Source organism: Lissotriton vulgaris, chromosome 3_1 (genome assembly GCF_964263255.1).
Source record: "Lissotriton vulgaris chromosome 3_1, aLisVul1.2, whole genome shotgun sequence".
Classification (NCBI taxonomy): Eukaryota; Metazoa; Chordata; class Amphibia; order Caudata; family Salamandridae; genus Lissotriton; species Lissotriton vulgaris.
In genome coordinates, this window is record NC_141689.1 from 65216965 (window position 1) to 65230139 (window position 13175).

The 13175-nt window shown below is 43.7% G+C and overlaps 1 protein-coding gene across 2 annotated transcripts in view; it reads right to left on the reverse strand.

Moving 5' to 3' along the window:
- ALMS1 (ALMS1 centrosome and basal body associated protein) overlaps positions 1 to 13175 on the reverse strand; it is a 220681-nt gene that overhangs the window by 70748 nt on the left and 136758 nt on the right. For both annotated transcript variants that reach the window (XM_086960096.1, XM_086960094.1), the window contains exon 9: positions 4683 to 6426. In XM_086960096.1, the coding sequence (XP_086816222.1) occupies positions 4683 to 6426 (1744 nt within the window). The remainder of the gene's footprint in view (positions 1 to 4682; positions 6427 to 13175) is intronic.

Consider the following 13175-nt stretch of genomic DNA (forward strand, 5'->3'; position numbering starts at 1 on the left):
TGCCTCTATAAACCAGTTGGGGTTTGCTTCGACTCTTTACACATTGTGCCCCACTATATAAAGAGCCAGCTTCCTACATTCGGTATAGAGACGTAAGTGGGCTGAAGGAAGCAGAGAGGCATTCAAAATTAATATAAAATAGATTGGTTGATGCACGTAGGGTAAGTGGCATTGGTGGAGCTGTGCCAGCAGCACAATAATCTGTAGAATGGGTGTTGGCCCTGGAAAGTTTATGAACGATGTGGATGCCAAGTTGGCTTATACAAAATCAGGTCAGCATTATAGTGTTTCACTCTAAAACAGGGGTGGGGGAGTCGATGTGGGATTGTGAATTTGCATGACAAGGGTTATATACTGATGAGAATCTGTGTCAATTGCTGTGAACAATGTTATGGGAATGTTGCATGGAAAGAAAATGGCAGAAATGGTGGGTTCTGGGAGGAGTACTTTGGGAAGACAGTGAATAGACATGAGGGTAATTGCGGCATTAAATATGCATTCGCTATACCACTGTGGATTGGCATCACTTGTGAGAAAAATATACATTCCTCTGAGATAAACATCCCGCATCCAAACATAAGCAGCAAGCCATACCAGAGCAGCCACTGAAGAAATCACCATCACGAAGACACATGATAAAAGGGCCTTGGGCAAGACGATAAGTCAAAGGGTGCTCAGCACTAGTGTTCCAGATTATGCCAATTCAAAGCATTTGGAGTTAGTTAAGTCTAAAACTAAACACTAAATTATAATTACTGTATGTCTCCTTCAGTGTGCCAGACTCTACCACATTAGTCTCTTTAGAAAGCACAGGGCAGGACTACGAAGGCTACGAAAGACTTACCATCTACAGTGGATCAGAGGAGGCGAGTCCTGCAACATGCCAGAGACCTACTCCTCCCGCGGAATGCAAAGTGTATTTATTTCTCGGTTGCTGTGGCGCTCTATTTCATCATCATATTCCACTTCCTCACAGTGGTCCAGAGAACGTCTACATGTGTACAATGGAGCATCCCTCACATTCCGTCACTGCCCGGTGCAGCAACCGGGAGGTTCTCTACTGGTACAGTTACCAATGCTATCATGAAGAGCAACACAAAATGGAAGTGCTGCTTCTCAAACAAGTTAAGGAAAGCTATGTTTCCAGTTCAAATGTAAACGGAGTAGCAAAGTAAGGGAGTTGGCTTGATAAAAGTTTGTAAACAAACTTGTGGCCTTGGCCAGGTCATTTAGTTTCACATATTGTGAAATTACCTTCAGCAATTTATTCAAGAACAGAAGCATATAAATAGCTTAAGAATGGAACAATACATTTTTGAAGATTATGATACAGTGTCTCTGACTGCTATCTGGCAGTCTTCACCAAACATCAAATCTCTTAGCCCTTGTAAACATGTGTCTCGTCGGTGCAGACAGTGTTGCAGCAGACTTCTTCAGGATAAAATAGTGAACATTACACTGCTTGAGGAAGGAGACCTTGGTACAAAAATACTATCACCTGGCTCTTAGACCAAAAGATGCTTTGTGCTTGAAAGGTTAGCATGAGTAATTGCAGTCATGTGTACAAATGTGTGTTAAAATCATCTACAAAAACGACTTATGTCAACCCACATTCAAATCCTAGCGATTCACTCTACTCCAACTCACGATATTATTTCATAAACTGAATCATAGCCATGAACAAGTCTGCTGCAACACTGTCAGCACAGACGGAACGGACGGAGCACGTGCTGGGGAAGGCAAAGTTGGTATTTTTCATGTTTGGACTTTTCAAGCAGGAGAAAACAGGTGGCTTTTCCTCCTCCTAGAGCACCGGACACTAGTGAACATTCAAATAATACTAATCTGGACATATTGTATACTGTGGTGTGTGCAAGTGTCACCAGCTGCCACTGGAATGATTATAATCAAATCTCCCAGGGCTGTTTTCTGGAACAGTCTCTGCCTCTGTTTATAGTGTCCAACTAGGCTGACAGTTAACTCCATTTGCAATGCTCAAGTTACAGAGGCTAGAAAAAACATAACTTTGGTAGAAAACCTTTTTTGGAAAAAAATGGCTAAGCATCTGGATTTGATATCTGGGGTAGGAAAGCAAAGAGATGTGGACTAAAAACTATGGAGGTAGATGAGATATTGTCCAGGTATAATAGGATATTCCAATAACCTCCTTGTCGTAGCTCTACTAAGGTAGATAACCTACAGTCGAGTAGTCACTGGGCCCACAATATCATTCTCAGACCAGTTTTATCAAGGTCAGTGTACCCATCTATTTTCTTTTGAACAGACTCCCAAAAAGCCCAGGGAGATGCAAAAAACACAACGAAACAAGGCTATGCCTAAATTACCTATCTGTTGTTTACACAACAGACCTTTGCCAAAACAGACTGAATGCAACCTGCAGAGATTGAGAAAGGCTCTATGGAGGCCCGCACACACTCAAACTGGACTCCAATGTCCTCTGACATTCAATATCGACATCTCATTACTAGCCTCACCGCACCTTCACAGTTTGTTCTGTATTTTAGATACTGATCAATATCAGGACTAGAATGTATTCACCTGCTGCCTCTGAGGATAACGCAAATAGAACAGATGATGGGGGAATGCTGAACAAATCAAGCATTCAACTCACATATCGGAGGTAAATCCATTGTTGTTTTGCTCCCAATGCCATTCCAGTTTAGACCCTGCCAGATGCACATCAGTCTTGCCCCTACGCCCAATGGGAAAAGTCCAGCCTTCACAGCCAGGTCAGGTCCTCCCTGGACCGGAAACAAGCATCCTGGGACACGTTTCGGGGTATTGATGGAGCAAGGTTTCATATGTACAGAAACTTGCTTGGACTCAGCCCTTTTGAAATAACCTATAATTAATTAAACAACATGTTTTGTTTACTAATATTTGCATTACACAACATATTTATTATCTAGGAGAAGCTTTACTACGTGCCTTTACCAACACTAACCCGGGTGTCTTAAAATGGCCACCGAAAACGCGGGAACTCTTCTGCGCATGCGTCTGCCACATCTACGTGGTGTGCCAAGCTGTGCTTTTGTTGGGAACTTTTTGCTTCTGCGCACTAGTGCCAAGATGGCCGTTTCATGCCTCACACATTTAAGCATCTGCTGTTGCTTGTACTAAACTTTGTTCATTCTGCTTAACTATTAATGCTATAGCATAAATGAAATAATGGGGCTAGAGTAGAGATAGGTGGTATAAAGTGCATTCATTTATTTTTTGTATTCTTATTTGTTTTCTTTGACTTTGTTATTTGCTCGTATTTGGGCCCAAGAGTTACACAAACTCCATATTGAAAAAGCTGCGCCTTTGCAGATGATCCCTGAAAATCCCGAAGTCACTGTCATTCAATGCCTGCCAACACTCATCTTACCCACAATGTTCCTGGGAAACTGTCCATTTGACATCAGGAAAGGAAGAGAAATGAACTGTATCAAATACAATGTATTTAATTTGAAACCAATATTGCCGGGAGGAATAAAAGTGCATGAGAAAATAAATTATGGATGGCAACTTGATCAATATAATTCAATGAGAAATGACCTTATCTCAGTATGGTGTGATGACCTCTCCTCGTCTTTCTGACCAATCACTGAAGGGGAACACGTAGATTTGCAACATTTAGGGGTGGTACATTGCCCTGGAAATGGTATAACTAAGGTAGGTTTAGTTAGAGATAAGTGCCCAACTTGTCCGAGTAGCTGACCTGTCACTGACCCATCGCATGCTATAGGAGATCGAAAGCAGAGGTGCTGGCAGAGCACTCTGTCAGAAGAATCGAGGTGTTGCTGAGGGAGATTTATCGATTAACCAGTCGGGGTAACTTATTTGGCGGTGGGACGCTGGCGTTGCACTTAGCGGATGTCACCTGTCCTGATCTGCACCTGTCCTGTCCGCACACGATTAGTCAGGAGTCCTATCTTTGCCCCAGCCCGTGGCCAGGGTTGGTCCTCATATCATTCTAGGTAAATATAATCCATGTGGTATGTCCTTGTGCTATTTCCCTTTCTCACCCTTCCCAGGTACCAATGTCTAAAGGTGTTACTGTGACTTCTTGCAAACTTTATGTCCTATTAATCATATTCTTACTTGTGAAATTTATGGTCATTGTATTATGTACAAAGACTCATCAAATCTTGCATAGATAAAGTGTTTAAAACTTCTCCCGAGTGTGGTTATTACAGGAAAGGTAAAATTGTTAAATGCTACTTATTATGCTAACACCCTTTCGATCCCTAGGACTTATAGCATAGGTGACAAGGATTGGTAAGTCATGGTTTACAGGTATAAGTCCTAAAAGGAATCAAAGTACTGATAGGCTGTAAGTAGAAGCAGGACTACTAGTTCAAAGTGTAGATGTTTAATGGGCCCAGGTGACTATGGTAAATTGAACTGGTAGTCCCGCGCGTCATCAGTATCACCCCCCCATCATTCAGGCCAGCCTAAATCTGGTGGAACAGTGAGCATGGGACCTACATGAGGGCATACTCTTCCCACCAAGGGAACCAAATGCAAAGAGAACTTATGAAAATAACATCCCAGATGGAAGTAAGAGTCCCTGAAGGAAAAATACCAGTTCTCTACAAAGCCACTCATCAAATTAAATATTGACATTACTCAGAGATGAAAATGAAGATAATGGCAATAAAATGCAAGCTGCTCACCTGCCGACCGAGAGGCGTGCGATGTCTTGTTCAAAGAGGATGCAAAGGTTGTACTTCCAATGGCTTTCTTATCTGCAGACCTATCAGAAGGTGGTATATTGTCTTTATCCTGGATGTAAATCTCTGCTGAGAATGTGGTCTTTTCAGGACTTTCTGTTGTTATTTGAGTCATGGCGTCAGACAAAGACTTCTTGGTTGCTGAAGAACTGGTAGGCGGGTGAGTATATTGCTTGCTCAGGATACTGGAATCCACAACATTATTGTGCTTCAGTTTTGGCTTTAGAACCGCTCGGTTGCCATTTTGTGATATAGCATCGCCATTGGAAATAGAAGGATGCAGAAAGTATGAATTCGGAGATGGACCTGTCTTTGGCTCATCTAAGTAGCTTTCAGACTGGCTGCTTACTACTTTTGTACCTTTCTTCTCTTGCTCATCGACACCTAACCTGCCAGCAGGTTTTGCTTCAGATCTGCCCTGAGCTATAGAAGATGTGTTTGAATTCACCACAGAGGGAACATCGTTCAGCTGGGAGTGTAAAGGTTGTGGAGCAATTGTAACACGTACACAAGAAAGAGCTTTTCTGCTTGGAGAAAAAACTGTAGCCGCCTCGGTCTGCGATGCATGGGATGGTGAAGGACTGCGCTCCCTTCTGTTGTACTCCTTTCTGTTGCTCAACTGGTCTAAAGACTGGTTTACAGACAAGACTTCTACTTTCTCTTCATTTACCAGCAAATCTTTGGGGAGAAGGTTCAAGGTGGGAAGAATAATTTCTACTGCACTTCCTATATTCGCGTCTAGGTTGCTAGGGCTGCTGTCTCCGGGCTTTGGGCGATTTGGATAGTCCACAAAAGTTGTTTTCTGTGGCATCCCAGGATTGTGAGAGGCAGCACCACAACTAGCTAAAGTCTGAGCACTAATTAGATCATGTGATTCTTCTCCTAGGGGCAGACCCTTTCCTAAACCACCCCTTTGAGAATCAGAGCTGTGACTTTGCTCAAGTGGAGACAGCCTATTCCACTGGGCCAAGGAAATGTCTCCACTTTGATGGAGTTGATTTTTACCAATCACAATGGAGTCCTGTCGCATCCAGTCTTCGTTCGCTGTTTGTTTTTGTACATTATTTGCAGGATTACGGTTTTGGCTTGTTGAGTGACTCTCTTTAGGTGCACCAGAATGCTGGGTGTTAATCATCTTTTCTGTGCTGTTAATGGGCAACACATCCAGTGGGACGATCCTGGTTGAGACTTCGGGAAAGCTCGAGGTATTACCAGGGGAGAGGGAAGGTGATGGAGTGCGCTTTCGAGATGAAAATGTAATGGAGGTAATTGGCTTTGTGGCTTCATCGGACAGCAATCTTGAGTCCACAGGAACATCAGCAGAGCTAGCTGTAGTTTTCAAAGAAAGGTTCACAACCTTAAATTGGGGATTTAGACTGTCACTGTTGATGGCTTCACCAAAGTTTCTATCTGGGGACATTGGAGCCTGGACGGTATCTGTTAAGGTAAAGGTCATTGGCGCTTTGACCTGGGAGGCTTTTTGCTGAGATTCATCAACACAGTTCTTTGAGGTTCCATGGCTGGTACCTTGAATCGGTCTATGCTGCTTTGTCTCCTCTTCCCAGAAACCATGTTTGTGGATGCCATCCCTGGACTCTAATATTTCCAGGTCTCTGATACGGCTTATATCCTGCACCTGCTGCGGAGTGTTACGGTTGTCTGAATCCCAACTCATCATCCGTGAATGCTGAAAGATTAATGTAAAGAAGAATATATTTTTTTAATTTGCGTTGAATTATTCATTGATTCAAATGATTACTAGTGTGTAGTAACATTCGGAAGTCAAACCTGAATAATATCATAATTCGTAAAATATTTAATTTGGCTGAAAATGACATCAAGGAAAACCATGCTTACTTTGGCCTAAAAACACACATTACTTCCTGTAGTCATTTTGCACACTACACATTCCTCTTGGAAGCAATCCCCTTTTATTTTCTAACTTTGGGTTTTTGTGTAGTGAGACTTTTTTCCCTGCGCATCTGCACATTAGTTAAAGAAGCTTAAATAAATACAAAGCGGCCCTATGCATCTGAATTGCTGAGACCTCCTCAAACAATTCAGTTACTAATAATTCTGGGGTTGTCTCCAGTGAGTTACACTTGACTGACTAGTACCTACCCAAGCATTCCACAATTCCTTTTCCAAAACCTTCAACAGCCGCACAATGTGGAGGTTCAAGTCGCCCCAGCCATGAGTTTCAGACCAATCGCTTCCTGCACTCGCCACCAATTATCAACGACTGGGCAGAGTCCAAATCACTGTGGCTTTTAGCAATGCCAGACGCTCTTTCATGCCCAACGGGCAGAGGCAATATAATGAAGTAGAAGTGCCCTGTCCTGCTCTCCTTCTGCTCACCACCAGCCAATGTGTGCTGGTCGGCAGGACCTTCTCAAGTTCAGCACCTCCGCTGTGGAATGCTCCCTCCATCAAGTTAGACCGCGTGGATGCTCGCTAAACTTTCAGATGCACGCTTAAAAGAAGTTCATCTAAATGATTGGCCCGGCAGGTGATTGTATTTTCAGGTGATAATCTGTGTCTTCTGTGTGACTTAGGACCACTTTGAGGATATGAAAGGCACTGTGCAGTCAAAGTAAATCTGAGAGTGATTTTGTATTCCAGGAATGAGTTCCCAAGGAGCATCTAAGTGTGTGCATGTGATTATGCAGAACCTCTCATTTTGAAATGTAAATACTGCTACGGAGTGGTAGAATAAACACTGGATCAGGTGAAGAATTGAATGATCATCATGTAGGTAGTTCGGTAGCCTTAGTGGTCTGGCGTTAGAATACTAGCGATGAGGCTCGTTGAAGTGGGGAGTTCAATATTTACTGTCTACAAGTTCATGGGTCCAGAGGGCGATTTTTAACTCTATGCAATCTGTTGCAACTTAAAAGTTAAAAAGATCTCGGGAGAGTAAGGCAGCTATGCATCAGCCACATTCAGACTATGGCCTTATTATGACTACACTGCCATGGTGGCGGTGCGGACACTGCCGCACCGGCTGTCCAACAGCCCCATTACAAATAGGGCAGTTGGAGCGCATTGGTACCGCCACAACCGCCAGTGATCAGAAATCCCCAGCGGTGTTGCTGCAGTCTTGAGGCCGCAATATGCTGGGCGGGCCTCTGGGGCACTGCCTAGCATATTGAAAGTTTCCTCACTGCCACACTTGTCATGGCAGTTCAACCGCCATGACAAGTGTGGCGGTGAGGAAACAAAGGTGTGCCTGTCTGCATGCATCCCCAGTTCCTGCAGAGCATGAACGTGACGGTCCATACCCTGCAGGAACTGCTTTTTGCCACTCCCATTGCCGTGAAAGGCACCACTGTGGGACCACCAAAGAAATGTCAGTAGTCTGCTGGGTGTTCTTTTATGGCTTTCGCAGTCTCGGAGCTGAGCGAAGGCATGGCAGCCCCACTCCAAAACCACAAAAGTCATAAGGCCCTAAGTGCTGGATGAAGTGCCCCATTTGAGGAGAGGAAGGAGAGAAGGACTGAAGAACAACACCTTGGCAAATCTGAAATATGACAGCTACTTAGAGGGTGCTTTGCATGCATGTGCATTTAGTTGTAATTGTAGGCCCTGAGGGTTAGGCGGGATCCCTTTCAGAGGGCAGGCTGTGGTTGCTGTGAATTTGTTACGTGTTTCTAGGATGGAATAGGAAAAACAATATCCCAGTGTTTGTGTAATGCCATAAGAGACTTTGCATTACACCACTGCCACATCATGCATTACTGCATGCAGGGCTCAATCTTCCTCAATCCCATCAACCAGACATATTGAACCAAATGAGATAACCAGAGAAAAAGTGAGATTTCAAAGGTAAGCGGCATAAGAAGGACGGCACAAGAGTGACATATGGGGATACATCAGCAGTGAGTACTTTATTCAACATGGTGAATGGTTCCAGCAGGTCTTAATATGCCAAGTAGAAGGTCATGTGTCCTGGAAGGTAATTGAGACCCCTGTGCCAAATATAGGTACCGTTCCAAAGGAAGAAAGATGCCCTGGACAGAAGGCTTCAGTATCAAAAGCAGTTTCATCGGCGACCATGCCTGAGAGGGATGAAACAGCATAATGCTAGGACACTTTCATGGCCAGAATCAACGAATAATTCATGATTGTCTGGTTTTGGGAGGTAATTCACTCATAAAGAATAGCCCTGACACAAGTGAAAAGAGTAGCACGATTCTCTAACTCTGCCCACAACCTAACAAACACACACCAAAGCTCAGACAGCCATGCCCGCTCTCAAGACCTCAACTCCGCAATAGGGGTATGTTGTTTAGCAGGCCGAATCACCAGCCACGGAACACCTAAAACAATTGTGCCAACACATGTCCAATGGCTATTTTGAGCATCTTGTGAGTGAGGTGTTCTGCCAATGGAGCAGAATCTGTCTTGCTTGACACAAAGCAGATAAACAGCTCCTCATAATGCAGCGATGAAATTCACAAGGGTCTGGTTTCATGAAACCAACTGGGTAGGATCTGATGGCATGAGAACAGAAAAGGAAGTCTGAAACAATGACTCATAAATACATAGTTTAAAAAGTGGTCGTAGCTATATACCCAGTTTAAGTTACAAAAGTCCTTGATCAAGCACTTGCCTTGTAGACCATGCTATTAGTTTTCCAAGAGACAGTTCTTCAGTTGTGTACAATTGTGCTCTTACCACATACAGACAAGGCACATATATTTAGCAGTGCAATGCTGTACAATGGAAGATGCCTTCATTGTTTACTATCTGCTTAATCGCCTTGCTTAAGAAAAGATATTTAGTAGTTTGTAAAGACCAAGGACAGCCATTCTGCCTTTGCAGACTACCTTTGTGCCAGCAGGATAAAAGCATCTCTGAGCTGCAAAGGCGAATGCTGCACAGGAAGCTTCTCCATTTACAATAGGGCACTCAGAATAGATGCACTCCAAGGAAAGGAATTCCAACACGGACAAAGCCACATGAGGCGCGGGGGATTGCCATTGAAAGGCAGAGCTCAATCAGAAGGCGGCTCAGCACAGGGCTGAAGGGAGCGAGTTAGGCGTTGTCTTCAATGTGAACTCTGCTTCTATTCAGGACTTCCTGTTTCCAAACAAGGTCTGGATTACAGATGACACTCTAGCTCTCTTCGCTCTCCTCTAAGGGAGGCAGAATTGAAAGGCTGTTGAGGGTTAGACTGGCTCAGAAGAAAATGGATGTAAGGAGGGTTGAGGGGTTTGGGGGTTAGGAGACATTGCCAACTATACGAAGAATTATGGGATTCAAGCAGGAAGTAACCTACTTTTAAAAAGAATGCATGCATGTATCTGTTTATTGCTTTCACAGAGCACAATGTCTCTCCTAGGGGATACTTCACAGCTTTCAGTTGTGCCAGGTGAAATGAAGAACCGCGGGGAGGGGGCGGACGCATTAGTCCAATCCGTCACGGAGGGTCCTGCCCAGATATTCTTCGAGCGCCTCTCCAGAGATGTGGATTCTATTGAAGCAGAAGGTGGAACAATTGAGTTGGTTACGCTGTTCATGAAGCGGATGTAGCTTGGTTGTGCCCTCCAGTCCTGAATTCAGTGAGCTATAGTGACTGCTTCTCGGACAACATCAGATCTGCCTCCATGTTTGTTCTAGATGAAAGTTCATTGAGAGACATGGATGGTTGATCTCTAATCTAAAGGTTTCTTGTTAGCACAATAGAGTCCTGGCAATCTCTATGAAAGGCATCACAGTCTACAGAGCGGCTTTCTTATGCACGGCTTTGCCTCCATCCCACTGAATATTCATTATAGGTTATTGTGAGACCCATTAATAACATTTTCAGAGTGCAGGACCACGGTATGTCCAATGCTGACCGAAGGGTGGTACATGGGTGAGGGCAAACAGATGAGCCTCGGGACTAGAAGTGATGGAATACACACTAATAGAGACATACAGCATTACATTTCCATCCTCAGTAAGAAGGCTTCCAAATGATTTCCAAGACCCCGCCATATTTACAAACAGAGTCAGTGAGAACATCTAAACATCTATGTGCCCTATGTGAACCGCGTGTCTCAAGACCATAGGAGCTAAACAAATAGGAAGAGAGAGCAAGCGCTGAACACGAGTCAACATTCCTCGCTGGGAGCACTTTCCTCCTTCTATAAAGTTACTCTCTATTCAGCTACACAAACTAAAGAAGCACCAACCACAGAGATGCCCGAGAGACATTACCCGAAACATTGCAAGGATTAGCTCTAAACCAATAGTAACAGAAACGTCCTATGTTTGGCTCTTCCAGCAGCAACCACCTGAACTGTTCTTAAGTGTTCAGGGGGCTTGCAGCGTTCCAGCAAGAACACATCCTACAGGACAGCGACAACAGGTGAAACCAGGATCCAAAGTGATGCCGTGAACGAAGCCTCTGTGGGAATTCAAATGTATTGATGTAAACACTGGCAGAAATGAATGCCCTCGTTGTTTGAAATTTATCTCATGACACATACATGACAATCTTTAAAGGATAGCATTGAATAAATGTGAGCGCGAGAAAGTTCTGCTGGCGCTATAGACGAGTATAACAGGAGCTGTTGGAAAGAAGCAACGACTTCTAAGACTGAAGATCAAAATACTACAGAGATAAACTAACTGGAGGGATGAAGAGATTTCAACAATTAAATAACTCCGTCTCACCCATTATGTCTTGAGAGCATGCAGGCTAAATACATATAATTATGAAAAAGGCTATGGGATAAAAGACTTGCTCAGCACTGGTAATTAATGATGCTCCAGGGTTCGGGAACTCTAAGATGATGAATTACTTATTTTGAGTTTTGCATGGTTAATAATCAATGGAATCAGAGTTTGTGCACCAATTCCACAGATTTTCCTCGATTTTATTATATAAAGCGCATTAACAGCACTACATTTATTGGTGCCAATAAAGAAAAAAGAAACAACAGAAAACCACAAGCATACAAACGAATAAACAAAATAAGAAAGCTTTCAATGCTGGTCTGAACGCTAGATAACTATCCAAAAGTCTGATCCTCAAATGAAGGCACCCAGAGTTCGGGTGGAAGGAGAGGCCACCAAAGCGCACTTTCTTCATGCAAGGCCCATGCAACAAAGGGGATGGGACGATCCCAGGGAATGCCCAGGGGTGGGGGGCAAAACAGAGGTCTTTTACTACAGAATCTTCAAGACCAGAAAAAGTTAACAAGGGTCAGACCCTTAAGTTCGACTGCTAATCAGTGAAGGGCTCGCCGGCCATTGAGATGTGATAATATTTACACATCTCGTAGCAAGTCTGCTTGGCTCGGTTCTGGATCCACTAAAGTTTGTTCAGCAGATAACAGGCAATACCCAAATACATACTGATAACAGTAGTCCAGCCAAGATGAAGTCAGTGCAGACACTACAGTGGGATAGTAGTCAGTCAGCAGAAAAGGGAGGATCCTCCTTAAGCACAAATAAAATGACAGTTTTGCTATGTACTTTTAAAGAGGAACCATTTGACTCCTGGCACCATGGCTTTTTGATTAAGCGCGGTTGCTGCCCAGCAGTAGTTCCATTCTACCAGCATAACGTTTTGTAAATATGTGATTCAAGCAAGGAGGCACAGAGGTCAGTTAAGTTGCAGATTCCACTAGATAGTCTAGTCCGATATTAACCTGTGTAGCATCCACGTAGGATAAAGTCTTACGCTCAAAGGATCTAATGAACTGGGAGAGGTGACGAACATAGACATTAAACAGTAAGGGGGAAAGTGCGCTTCCGGACACCACATCGAATGGCAGCCTTGTCAGAGCTGCAAGAAGGCATTGAAAAAAGTGGAGCCTGACTAGACAACAAGATTTAAACTAGACAAAAACTTAGCTTAAATCCTGATCTCCGCCATGTGGTTAATCAGAGTGACATGGTCCAAGGTACAGAATTAATTTCTCGAAGCATCAAGGATTTTGGGGTTTGGGAACTCGATTGGGACATTTTTCACTGGATCGAAGTCTTCAAGAATCTTGCTTTTACAAGCAGCAACGGATCTCAAAATGGTATTGTGGTTGTCTCCCCAATGCCATTTTGGATTGAAGGTGTAAATATTATTTGACCATATTTAGCTTTAAACAATCCCGGTGTCATATGGGTGGATAGTTAGTTTACGTGCAAGCACTAAACAGTCAAGTGAATGCCATCCCCACTATGTACTGCCTCTTTCGCAAGTTAGGACCAGTTTAAGAACTATGAGCTGTTTAAGATCTGAGGTGAAGTGCAGAGGTGTCGAGTAGACCATCAATTTGAAAGCTGGGGCCCTCTGCTTCCACACATTTGCTGAAATCCAGACATTCTGGGATGTTTTCCTGACACAGATGCCACAGCTTTCCTCTGACCAAAAGTGCATGGGGACGCGATCTTGCAGTGCTGTCTCCCTACACAACTTGTAAGAGTCAGGCCGAAACTTCTGGTTGC